At 43.7% G+C, this 13453-nt stretch overlaps 1 protein-coding gene across 1 annotated transcript; it reads left to right on the forward strand.

Moving 5' to 3' along the window:
• Positions 1-5307: 5307 nt before the first annotated feature.
• On the forward strand, positions 5308-13379 carry LOC129419261 (extracellular calcium-sensing receptor). Its single transcript, XM_073853468.1, has 6 exons — positions 5308-5561; positions 5754-6042; positions 6130-6885; positions 6986-7213; positions 7416-7539; positions 12469-13379. Exons 1-6 carry the CDS (start codon positions 5356-5358, stop codon positions 13377-13379), a joined length of 2514 nt encoding a protein of 837 aa, XP_073709569.1. The 5' UTR covers positions 5308-5355.
• Positions 13380-13453: the final 74 nt, after the last annotated feature.

Genomic DNA, 13453 nt, shown 5'->3' on the forward strand with positions numbered 1-13453 from the left:
GAGGGGTAGTGCAAAACAAACAAAACACACAAACCACAACATACAGAGAGGCTAAGGCAGCCATGGGTGGCACCATCTTAGGTTATATTATTGATGTGGTACAAAAACTACAGTCGATTTCACCTGATGCACCAAACTTTATATTAGGTGATTTTAATCAGTTTTTGACATTTGTATAAATGTGCATAAAATCTTCTTCATGTTCATGACACGTGTCATGTCAAGATTATTAAGGAGTCATGTCAGTCTTATGAACACCCCTTCAAGTAAAGTGTTACCGTCACATTTCCAATGTATGTCGCAGAGCCTTCTTCCATTTTAGAAATGTTAAAAAAGGAGATTAGAACTGGCCCTCTTGCTAAGCCTGGTTTACTCACAAGGGTTTATTTTCTTTATAAGTTTTTTTAGCCTGTTGACCACTGTAGTCCTGTGGGCTTGCTTACTGGGAGACTGCTGATATTAGTTTAACCTAGAGCTTCGTTTGCACATTACATTAGTGTATGGTCCAATTACAATATTAACAATTACACTAATTTTTCAAGGGGATTTTTTTAAGGGATTTTTCTCCTTTTTGATGTGATACTTTAAAATTTGAATAAAATCATGGTGATGATGTTTACCATGGTGATGGTAAACATGGCTAATGTTACTGTTTGCACATGAGATGCTGAAGATTGTGGATATGGTAAGGGGTAAGAGATTTACGACAAATGCTCTAAGCAGGTGACCAATCACAATAGACTGAGCCAGCTTGACCAATCAGAGAATTTTAACCCTAATAAGACCCTTGGGGTCAATTCTGTCAGCGACACTGTGATAATGAAGGCGGGGAGTCGAGGATACACATAACATTAAAGCTTTACTTAAGTTTAAACACAATAACATGGCATACAGATGGTGTTAACACATACAATAACCAACAAAGGGATGAACTAAACAGGGAGTATAAATACACAGAGTGATGAGGGAGTAAATCAGAGACAGGTGAGAGCAAACTAATCAGGACAAATGAAGACAGGTGCAGTCAATACGGGACAAAGTGTGACAGTACGCCTCCCCTCGAAAAAGGCGCGTCCTCGCGCCATGATGATTGAAGGAAGGGGAGTGAGGACAAAGGGCGGAGGCTTAGGTTATGGTCGTGGAGTAGTCGGCGACATGGTCCATGGTGGAGCATAACCTGCGCGAGGGCGTGGATGTACTGAAGAGCTATTTATTTACATAATTTAAATTACTGTTAGTTTAAATGTACTTACATTAAACAACTATACATCATTAAAAAGTGTTTTGATTTAAGATTTAGTTTTTGACCTTTATTTTAATCTGAGAATCCTAGTAACAGTAATTTCTTCATTTTTGTCAGGCGTTATGAAAATGAAAAACGGTACATACCTTTAATTTGAAATATAACCCTCAGCCGCACTCATTGATAAAAATACTCCTCCGTGATCGTCATGAAAGCACTCGATAAAACAACATCTATCGGGGCTTTTAATTCAAAGTATGCATATTTGGAGAAATATTACTTCAATTTTATATGTTTACTTCAAATTTCTGCAGGGGGGGTAATATTTCCCCCATTTTTATTTCAAACATGGCGATATGAGCAAGCTGGAGTCTGCAGTCATTCACACTCAGTTTGTTTCATTCATACGTGAAGCCGGAGGGCGCTAAAGTCAGAAAGTATCAAATTATCAATATGAAACTCATGAAGAAGACAGAGCTCAGCTGTCAGTCAGACGTGAACTTGAACAGTGACCTGCAACGAGCGATCGCTGTTTTTATAATAACATGCAAATAAAGATGTTTTGATGTTTTAAAACCATGGAGACAATAAACACGATTAAGATTATATATGGTTTGTCTGTATTTTTAACGCTATATCTGTTATTTTCATAACAGTACTGTATATTATAATGCTATGCTAATCGAGCAAAGCTAACAGCATAAATAACATAAAATTGTTTATTTTCTGTCTTATTTTATGATCCAAAGCCACATCAGATCACGCATGATTGTTTAAGCACTCGACTTTTGATGTTATAATGTGAGTTTTATTATAAATGCTTTTATTTGTAGTGTTTTGATGGTATGCTAAGCTAACGTACTAGCTGTTCTGTAAACATCTGCTGTCTGGAGATATGAGATATGTGTTTCTAGGAATAATTTTTACTGGTAAAGCTTCTTTAAGGTAAGTTTCTTTTTGTAAGAAAGGACTTTAATAAGAAAAAAAGTGAATTGAGACAAAATGAGGAAATAAAACACTAAATAGAAATTATGAGCAATTATTAATAATAATAATAAAATAAACATTTAGACAGCCATATCCCGGATTAAAAGTTGTTAATGACTCATCCGGATGCTTTTTTAATGAGTCTGTTTAAAACACGGAGCAATAGGACAATAAACTGAAAGGATGTTGTGAGATATAAATAAACAAACATTAGCTTAGCATTTTTGCTGTTTTCTCTAAATAAATTTACATGACATGGGTCTAAAAAACATTTCATAAAATACAGAGTTTTAGAGGTATCATTTTCAGATTTAAAACAGAACATGGTCTGACATGTGGCTTTAACTGCAGAGCATTTCTAGATTGCTCCTAGGCCAATTTCATTTAGATTTTCATAACAATATTTCATACATGTTTGGTGGAGTTTATTAAAAACTATAATTTAAGCTCTCTATAACAACTTTTTTCATTATGACAGTAACTAATGTTCACCTCTTAATAAACTTCCAAGTGTCTGCTTTCAAATGAGACCAAACTTATGCTTTTGGTGCAAAGACTTCATAAACTGTATCTATTTTAGTTTGGCTATGACAGTTTTTGTGGAGGGGTTCGGAAAATGGAATGAGGGCTAACAGGTTAAGGTGGGAGGAGCAAGGGTGGAGCAGATGAATCCCAGGATCTCAACACCTGATGCGGAGACATGGGGAAATGGGCCATCAGTAACGAGAGGATAAAGGGCCGGGACAACAACACGGTGCAGGAAACACGGAGACACAGTGGGGACTCGGCTAAACGGGGCGACGGTGTGGTGAGAGAGGGCGATGGTGAGTCCAGAAGAAGGGAGGAGTCCGAAGAAGACGTAGGGGTGCAGATGGGAGGCATAGCTGAAAAATCGAAAGTCCGTGTTTGAGAAAGGATGTCGACCACCGGCAGCCGATCTGGAGTGCCGAACCAACCCAGTGGAGTCTCCGGGCAGACAGGCAGCGGCAGTGATGAGGGAATGGTGAGTTGAGGTGCAGGTGACGAGTGTTCAAGCTGTGGTGGCAGAGTGGGACCGGAGGTCCAAGGCATGGACGGGAGCTCTCTTTCTGGCCATGCTGGTGTAGGAGAGGTTCAAGGCGGAGGAGATGGGCCGCACGGAGCTAGCGGCGGAGGCAGAGCCAAGGAGCATGACGACACCAGGGGTGTCCACGGATCCAGCACAGGAGGGGGAATCAGGGCACAGGACGGATTAAGATTTCCGTACGGGACCGCGAAGACACAAGGGTGGGAATCAGGGTGGGATTATGATTCATCTACCACAGGTCTACAAGGTCGACGTCAGGTCCTGGCTGAGAGATGGACTGATCCGCACGTTCAAGCTCTGGCTCGGGTACAGGAACCGTCTCGGGCTCTGGAGCAAAGAAAGAAAGCCCCCGCCACCGGAGTGTCATCTCCATGTAGGCCAGGAGTCCTCGGTTCTCCGGATGGAGAAGAAGGTGCAGTGCGGGTGAGTTTGTTTGTACGGTCGGTTATTCTGTCAGCGACACTATGATAATGAAGGCAAGGAGTCGAGGATACACAAAACATTAAAGCTTTACTTTAGTTTAAACAAAGTAACATGGCATACAGATGGTGGTAACATGACTGACAAAGGGATGAACTAAACAGGGAGTATAAATACAAAGAGTGATGAGGGAGTAAATCAGAGACAGGTAAGAGCAAACTAATCAGGACAAATAAAGATAGGTGCAGTCAATACGGGACAAAGTGTGACAAATTCTACCCCCAAGCCACTTTTCTTTAGTTTAAAAACATGGTTCAGTGGAATAAGATTTTGTGACTTTTCCAGATTCTCTGTCAAGATTCATAAAAAAAACTGGGCTTGATTTGGTCATTCTAAAGAGGCGTAAAAATTTCACTTAATTAGTCCCTTTGGGGGTTAAAATGACCCCAATTGAAATGAATGGGAAATGCAAAAAAAAAATCTTTTTATTTGTCAAAAAAATCAATGCATCCAGAATAAATCTGAAAATTTCAACACAGAAAGGTAGGCCTGGTACTAGAGCACAATAGACAAATGTTACATAGAAAATACATGCATGCAGACACACAAACACACAAAGGTATGACTGCCACAGATAGCATTTCTTATAGAATTTGGCAAAAAAAACAGCCACAGATGCAAAACAAAACACACACACACACACACACACACACACACATTCAGTCAAATTTCTGTGGCATTTTGTAAACACACACATTTCAAAATGCATAAAAAACTACAAAAAAATCTACTATTTGAATTAATATTTTTTTAATGTCCTTTCTAATGTTTATATAAACATAAATTCACAAAATGTATAAATAAAGTGTTAATGTTTAACAGTTGGCCACATTCAGTGAAATGAATGGGTTTCTATGGGCCTCTGCTGGTCAAACTGATTTATTTCCTAAACGGTAACCATAAAACAGTTTTTTTTCTAAATGCCAAATGGCAGAATTTAACACATAACATCTAGATCAATATCTAAAAACAATTTAAATCAAATTTAGATCATAATTTATGTGAATTTGAAATTTTTTTATGCAAACTAATGGTGCAGTTGAGGAATTGAGGGGTAAATGGGTTTAAAAGTACTTCATATCTCCCAAAACACAGCATTAATGAATAGATGGGAAGTAAATGAAAAAAAAAAATGATATGTTATTTGTATCATTAAAAATGTATATATTTTTTGTAATCACTCTTTTAATCTCTGGGGTCATTTTTACCCCCAAGGGACTATATAACATATACAGGAAAATAGGGTCTTATGAGGGTTAAAAGAAGAAGCTTACGGAAGTAAAAGAGTGTTACAGACTAAAGATGTTCTCAAATAATATAAAATATGTTAAACATTTTCCAGTACCCCACAAAAATAAAATGAAGGTATCGTAATAGGCCATTATACTGTAAAAACATTACTTCAATAGATACTAAGCAATATACATCAAGCTTCCTCCCTCCCTTGCTCGTGATTCTCTGAAAGGTTATTGGCCATCTTGTTAATCAATCATCCACTATAATTGAGTCTATAAAAGTACAAATACTGTATCAGGCTAATCTCATTTGCCAGGCGAGGTTGACCTCATTTTTTTTTAGGATGTTTATCTTTGTGTACACATTTTTGCTTCGCAATCATCTTCATGCACAGGGAGAAAACGCTCTTTGCCGAAGAATGGGAGACCCTAACTCCCCACTGCTGTCTAAGGATGGAGATGTAACTATTGGGGCAATTTTTGCAATCCACATTATAGAAATATTACCTTCATTTCAGTTCACACAAAAACCTCAGTCTCCATGCACCAGGTTTGTTGCATTAGAAACTTGGTGTTGATAATGAAATGATGCACACTATTTAAAAGTGTGTACTGCATATCTACAGTATAAAAGAATGTCACATAAGCAAACTGTGATAACATGTACAATTTGTGAAGTTTAAATAGTATTAAAAACAATCTCATTTTAAATTGTATTATTTTAATATTTTTATAGTGTGAGATATGCAAAAGGAGATTTCTGGATGCCTCAAATCATGATCTTCGCAATTGAGGAGATTAACAGAAGTGAAACTTTGCTACCAAATGTTTCTATTGGCTATAGAATATATGACAACTGTGGTTTAAGACTGTCTTCTATGAATGCAACTATGGCATTGATGAATGGTCATGAGTTTACAGCACAAGAAACATGCAATGGACAACATTTTACAAATGCTATTATAGGGGAAACAGATTCTTCTACCACAGTCATTTTGTCTAGAACCACAGGATCTTTTAAAATTCCAGTGGTAAGAAGTAAAGGCAATAAAAGTTTGATGCAATGAAGGCACTATAAACTTGACTATGTCACTGTTTTTTATAATTTCTTTTTTCAGATAAGTCCTTCAGCCACATGTGATTGCCTCAGTAGCAGGAAAGATTACCCTTCTTTCTTCAGGACTATTGCTAGTGATTTTCACCAGAGCAGAGCACTTGCATACATAGTCAAACACTTTGGCTGGACTTGGGTTGGAGCTTTGAACAGTGACAATGATTATGGAAACAGTGGAATGGCAATATTTCTCAATACAGCACAAGAGGAGGGGATTTGTGTTGAGTACTCTGAGAAATTTTACAGAACAGAACCTGAAAAACTCTTAAAAGTTGTAAACATCATCAAACAAAGCACTGCAAAAGTCATTGTTGCATTTGTTTCACATGTTGATATGTACAATCTACTTGAACAGCTATATATTCAGAACATTACAGGCCTCCAAATAATTGGTGTAGAGGCATGGATAACAGCAAAGAGTTTGATCACACCAAAGAGTTTTCATGTGCTGGGAGGATCACTGGGGTTTGCAGTGAGAAAGATTGATGTTGAAGGCTTTTTAGATTATGTTAAAAATGAATTTTGGGAAACAGCTTTTCCATGCTCAGATGAAAATGGGAAGACATCTCAATACGGATTAAACTGCAGCATAAACCAAAATCTACCTGTGCTGAAAAATCACAGCCTAAATCTGCCTCAAATAAGATATACAACCAATGTCTACAAAGCAGTGTATGCTGTGGCTAATGCACTACACAGTCTGCTGAAGTGCAAAGAAAAAAAAGGTTGTGAGAAAGGCCTAACAATACAACCACAGCAGGTAAAAACAATAAGACAGACACACAGTAAGAGCAAAATGATAACCATATTTCTGTGTTGCATGACTTGAAAATAACATTCAAAACCTGATGTTTCACCAGGTGGTTGAAGCTCTAAAAAAAGTAAATTTCACTGTAAAGTTTGGTGATCGTGTGTGGTTTGACAGCACTGGTGCTGCAGTAGCCCAGTATGAAGTTGTGAACTGGCAGCAGGACTCAGATGGATCAATCCAGTTTAAAGCTGTGGGTTACTATGATGCCTCACTGCCTCCTGACCAGCGCTTTGTACTTAACACTGAAAACATAATCTGGGCTGGAGGACAGCTGGAGGTAAAAGGCAACAAACGTTTTTTCTTAAAATTTGTTAAAATCTAAATACTAGCATTGGAAATTTATTGAGTGGTTAATACTGTACATAAGACATAATTTTGAAATCATGGACGTGTTTTCAAAAAACAGCAATAAAATAACTTATTAAATTAATTTATAATTTTTCTTCAAATTAATAGCTATATTGTTATTTTCAATCTAGAAGCCAAACTCTGTGTGCAGTGAGAGTTGTCCTCCAGGCACTAGGAAGGCCGCACAGAAAGGAAGGCCTGTGTGCTGTTATGACTGTATTACATGTGCAGATGGAGAAATCAGTAATGAGACAGGTAAACTTCAGACAATTTCAAAGATCCATAGAAAAATGGGTTGCTGCTCTTTCTGTGTTCTCCTTTTACTGTTTAGGATGCAGTTCCCTTTCAGTCGGTCACTACGACGTCACGTCGTGACCGACGAATTGGGAACTCGTTTAGAGAGACCAATCTGCTTCGAATACTACTAAAACGCCAATGAACTTGGCATTGAGATATTTGCATAATGCTGGCGCCGCCCCGCCAGGTGTGTATATAAGGAGCACGTGCATATAGGGAAATCAGCTTTTTATCGCTTTGAAAGCCGGCAGTATCTGCTACTGAGAAGCTACTTTACTCTGTTGGGATCGATTGCTGAAGTTGGTTGGACTGGCAGTACCACAGCGGACGCTTCGCAGTATTCCACGGCTCTGCATCTTTTTTGTTTTGAGTTTAGTGTGTGCATTGCCTTTCCCTGTGCGCATCATCAACTGAGCATCTGAGTGAATTTCCCTAAAAGAGTGATACGGAGAGCTTTGTGCCTTGTTAAAGGCAGCCACTCTCTCGTATATCCGGAGATCAGCGTCCTTTTCAGGATGGCTTTTCGTCTGTGCGATCTTGGATGCGGAAAGTATATGGGTCCGAAGGACGGTCACGAGCGTTGTCTTTCATGCTTGGGACCTCCCCTCCCGTGATTGATGACAGTCCTCCGGTTTAACGGGTGCTGCCCACCAGGCATGCGGAGAGGCGGCTTCAGCCCTGCACGCAATGGCGTAGCTGCAGGTTCATCAAGCTAAGGCCTTGAGGGATCTGCACGAGGGAGGACACGACTCGCCTGTCCTTTCGGAGCTCCGGGCCGCTACGGATCTGGCTCTCCGCGCTACTAAGGTCACAGCGCAGGCGATTGGTCGTGCCATGTCCACAATGGTGGTCCAGGAACGCCACTTATGGCTATGTCTGGCGGACATGTCGGACGCGGAGAAGAACAAGTTCTTAGACGCTCCCGTGTCCCAGGCTGGTCTTTTCGGTGAGTCGGTGGAGTCTTTCGCCCAGCAGTTCTCCGCCGCCCAGAAGCAGACGGAGGCGATCGCTCCGATCATGCCCCCGCGCAAGCGACCTGCATCTCGCCCTCCAGCGCCGGCTGCCCCGTCTGCTCCTCGCCGAGGGCGCCCTCCGGCGGCTGCCTCCGCCCCCCCCCCCCGCTAGAACATCTTCCAGGCCACGGAGGGGGAACAGCCGTCGGCAGCCCGCCCCGCCCGCTTCCCGTGGCAAACGGAAATCGAAGCGGCCCTGAGACGGGCGACCTGGATTTGGATGGGATCACTCAGCGGGAGACGGTGATGGCACCGCTCCTTCCACAAGTAGAGGGCCGGGTGGAAAATCTTTGGTTTCGTTTTGTTTCTGTTCTGCCGGCTTCTCAGCCGGCACCCACAAAACCACAAAAAGAGTGCAGTCCTATTCCTTCTCCAGGTCTCCAGAGAATCGAGAGAGATGTGAGCGGGCAGTCAGATGCTCTTCCTCCCTCTCCTCTATCGCCAGCGGGTGTTCTGAAGAGTTCGAGTTCTCCACTGCGGAGACCGGACCACCAGCAACCCCTTCGGAGTCTGCGTCCTCAGCTGAGGAGACCAGACGACCGTTTCCCTTAGCGGGCTCAGGTCAGTGTCACACACAAACATACTGTAAGTGCTTATGCTGTCACAGCAGACGCACCGGCAGTCCCACCTGTCTCGGTTCGCTGCCCCACTGCGGGTACACCGGTAGTGCCGTTAATTCCTCTCGTACAGTCTCTGGGGGCTTGGCTTCAGCTTCCCAGCCCGTCTCGTTGGGTTTTACGCACGATCCGCCTCGGTTACGAAATTCAATTCAACCGGCACACACCCAAATTCTCGGGCGTACGTTTCACCACGGTGAAAGCGTCCGATGCACATGTACTGCGTGCAGAGGTCGCAGTCCTATTGGCGAAGGATGCGATTCAGCCTGTCCCTCTTACCGAGATGAGATCGGGTTTTTACAGCCCGTATTTCATAGTACCCAAGAAAAGCGGCGGGTTACGACCAATTTTGGATTTGCGCGTCCTGAACAAATCTCTTCAGAAGAGGTCTTTCAGGATGATTACACCGAAGCAAATATTCAGTTCAATACGCCCCCAAGATTGGTTTGCAGCAATCGACCTGAAAGACGCGTACTTTCATGTGTCCATTCTCCCTCGTCACAGACCGTTTCTCCGGTTTGAGTTCGAAGGACGGGCATATCAGTACAAAGTTTTACCGTTCGGGCTGTCTCTCTCTCCCCGTGTGTTCACAAAAGTAGTGGAGGCGGCGTTAAAGCCCCTCAGAGACGTGTTCGCATATTGGCTTACTTCGACGATTGGCTTATAATAGCGGATTCTCGGCGGACGCTGTGCGAGCACAGAGATCTAACGCTTCGGCATCTCGCCCGTTTGGGTCTTCGGGTCAACTGGGAAAAGAGCAAACTCTGCCCCACGCAGAGGATCTCTTTTCTCGGTATGGAACTGGACTCGATCGATTTATCGGCGATTTTGACAGAAGAGCACGTCCAATCAATTCTGACTTGCCTCGGTTCATTCCGAGGGAAGAATGCGGTCCCTCTGAAACAATTTCAGAGACTCCTGGGGCGTATGGCAGCAGCAGCAGCCGTGACACCGCTCGGACTGCTCCATATGAGACCGCTTCAGCGTTGGCTTCACGATCGAGTCCCGAGGAGAGCGTGGCGCGCCGGCATCCATCGTGTAACCATTACACCTGCGTGTCGCCTAACATTCCCCCCGTGGTCAGACCCCGCGTTTCTCAGGACCGGCGTGTCCATGAGACAGAACTCCCGGCATGCTGTTGTCCATACAGATGCCTCCGACACGGGCTGGGGAGCCACGTACGACGAGCTCACGGCTTCGGGGGTGTGGACAGCACCCCAGTTGCATTAGCATATCAATTGCCGCGAGTTATGGGCAGTATATCTGGGACTCGTACGCTTCGCTACGGAGCTGCGAGGGAAGGATGTACTAATACGCTCAGACAACACTGCGACTGTAGCGTATATCAACCGTCAAGGCGGTTTGCGCTCCCGTCACCTGTCGCATCTCGCTCGTCATCTCCTCCTTTGGAGTCAGAAGCATCTGAGGTCCCTTCGTGCCATGTATATCCCGGGCTCGCTCAACACAGCGGCAGACGCGCTTTCCCGAGCTGCGTGCCCCGGCGAATGGCGACTCCACCCCCAGACTGTCCAGCTGATTTGGAGGAAGTTCGGTTGTGCGCAGATAGACCTATTTGCGTCGCCGGACGATACCCACTGTCGCCTATATTATTCACTAACCGAGGGCAGCCTCTGCGTGGATGCGTTGGCACACAGCTGGCCGCGGGGCATGCGCAAATACGCGTTCCCCCCAGTGAGCCTAATAGCACAGACCCTGTGCAAAGTCAGGCAGGACGAGGAGAGCCTTTTAATGATCGCCCCATATTGGACGACCAGGAATTGGTTTCCGGAACTAATGCTCCTCGCGACAGCCCCTCCCTGGCGGATTCCCCTGAGGAAGGACCTTCTTTCTCAAGGAGGGGGCACATTATGGCACCTGCGCCCCGACCTGTGGAATCTCCACGTCTGGTTGTTGAGCGCGCACAAGGTTTAAGTGATTTACCCCAGGCGGTATCTAACATAATCGACGCGGCACGAGCTCCGTCTACGAGACGGGCTTACGCTTTTAAATGGAACCTTTTCGTCACTTGGTGCTCTTCGCAACGCGAGGACCCCAGAGAATGCCCTATTAACATCGTGCTTTTATATCTTCAACATAGGTTAGACGGTAGGCTGTCACCCTCCACTATTAAAGTTGATATCGCCGCTATATCTGCTCATCACTCACTTATTAACGGCAGATCAGTTGGCCAGCATGATTTGGTTATTAGATTCCTGAGAGGCGCTCGTAGGCTAAAATTTACATATTCTCTGTTGAGATTTTCGTGCCTCCGACTGAGGCTCCAAATTGAGTTTCAGTATGGAAGGCCATCAGAGCAAAATGCGTAATGGTTTGAATTGCTCTTCCTCCACTGCCTTGGCAGCCTTTGTTGCGGAGCATTGGCTGTCAGCCTTTCACTAGCTGTATTCTTACGAACCTACGTGTTTGGCCAGGGCCCCACATTGTGTCCCATCGGGTTCCTTTGTGAGTATTATTCCGTGGGGTTAATCCTACCAGCCCACGTTTCCCTTAGCAGAGCACTGCTTTGCTTACACAGCCACGGCTGTCATTTTATCTCAACTACGGTTGACTTTTGCCCACTATTAGCCCTTAAGAGGGGCGGTGGCTTCCGCAGCATTCCTATCCCGCTCTGGTAGGGCGCTTCCCAGTCGCTGGCACTACTGTGGGGTTAAAGGAACATCTAGTGCCCGGCCTTTCTGCCTTATCCTATTTCTCCATTCCCTTAAGGGGATTTGGAGGGCTTTTTGCAGACACTGGAAGAGGTCAGCCTCTAGTGGCGTTTTGGTAGGGATTCCCAATTCGTCGGTCACGACGTGACGCCGTAGTGACCGACTGAAAGGGAACGTCTCGGTTACGGATGTAACCCTCGTTCCCTGAAGGAGGGAACGGAGACGTCACGTCCCGTCGCCACAGGTGCTGCCACCTGCTGTTACGGCCGGTCACCTTTCCGGCTTTCTCAGCGAACAGAAGCTGATTTCCCTATTTGCACGTGCTCCTTATATACGCACCTGGCGGGGCGGCGCGGCGCCAGCATTATGCAAATATCTCAATGCCAAGTTCATTGGCGTTTTAGTAGTATTCGAAGCAGATTGGTCTCTCTAAGCGAGTTCCCAATTCGTCGGTCACGACGTGACGTCTCCATTCCCTCCTTCAGGGAACGAGGGTTACATCCGTAACCGAGACGTTTCTTTTCAAAGGAGTTCATAAATAAAATACTTTCCCCTTTAATCTCTAACTATAGTGAACTTCCTTTCCAGATTCAAATAACTGCCAGCAGTGTCCAGGGGAATACTGGTCTAATACTGAGAACACTGAATGTGTGTTAAAGGCTGTAGAGTTTCTGTCATTCACAGAAGTTATGGGTATAGTGTTAGTCTTTTTCTCTCTGTTTGGAGTAGGAATAACTGTACTGGTGGCCATCCTGTTTTACATTAAGAAGGACACTCCCATAGTAAAAGCCAACAACTCAGAGCTGAGCTTCCTGTTGCTCTTCTCATTGACTTTTTGTTTCCTCTGTTCACTTACTTTCATTGGTCGCCCCACTGAGTGGTCCTGTATGTTGCGTCACACAGCATTTGGGATCACTTTTGTCCTCTGTATCTCCTGTGTTCTGGGGAAAACAATAGTGGTTTTAATGGCATTCAAGGCCACACTTCCAGGAAGTAATGTCATGAAATGGTTTGGGCCTGCACAAAAGAGACTCAGTGTTTTTGCCTTTACACTTATACAAGTTCTTATCTGTGTGCTTTGGCTAACAATATCTCCTCCTTTTCCCTATAAAAATATGAAATATTATAATGAGAAGATCATTCTTGAATGCAGTCTGGGTTCTACTATAGGTTTCTGGGCTGTGTTGGGTTATATTGGTCTTCTGGCTCTCTTGTGCTTTGTTCTGGCTTTTCTGGCTCGGAAGCTGCCTGATAACTTCAATGAAGCTAAATTCATCACATTCAGTATGCTCATATTCTGTGCTGTATGGATCACATTTATCCCAGCATATGTCAGCTCTCCTGGAAAATGTACTGTAGCTGTGGAGATATTTGCTATTTTAGCATCAAGTTTTGGTTTACTGTTTTGTATATTTACACCAAAATGTTACATCATTCTGCTTAAGCCTGAACAAAATACAAAACAACATTTGATGGGAAAAACACAAACTAAGACCTAATTAGAAATAAATAAACATGGGTCTAATTACTTTGTAGTTGTTTATATTGTTAATAAAAAACAATGATATTGTTA

This window comes from Misgurnus anguillicaudatus, chromosome 15, assembly GCF_027580225.2.
Source record: "Misgurnus anguillicaudatus chromosome 15, ASM2758022v2, whole genome shotgun sequence".
NCBI classification, from domain to species: Eukaryota; Metazoa; Chordata; class Actinopteri; order Cypriniformes; family Cobitidae; genus Misgurnus; species Misgurnus anguillicaudatus.

Excerpts from the sequence above, each read along its gene's own strand:
- LOC129419261 (XM_073853468.1), top strand. The coding sequence starts at position 5,356 with ATGTTTATCTTTGTGTACACATTTTTGCTTCGCAATCATCTTCATGCA. Across the intron at positions 6,043-6,129 it reads GATCTTTTAAAATTCCAGTG|ATAAGTCCTTCAGCCACATG; the intron begins GTAAGAAGTAAA and ends TTCTTTTTTCAG. Across the intron at positions 6,886-6,985 it reads TAACAATACAACCACAGCAG|GTGGTTGAAGCTCTAAAAAA; the intron begins GTAAAAACAATA and ends ATGTTTCACCAG.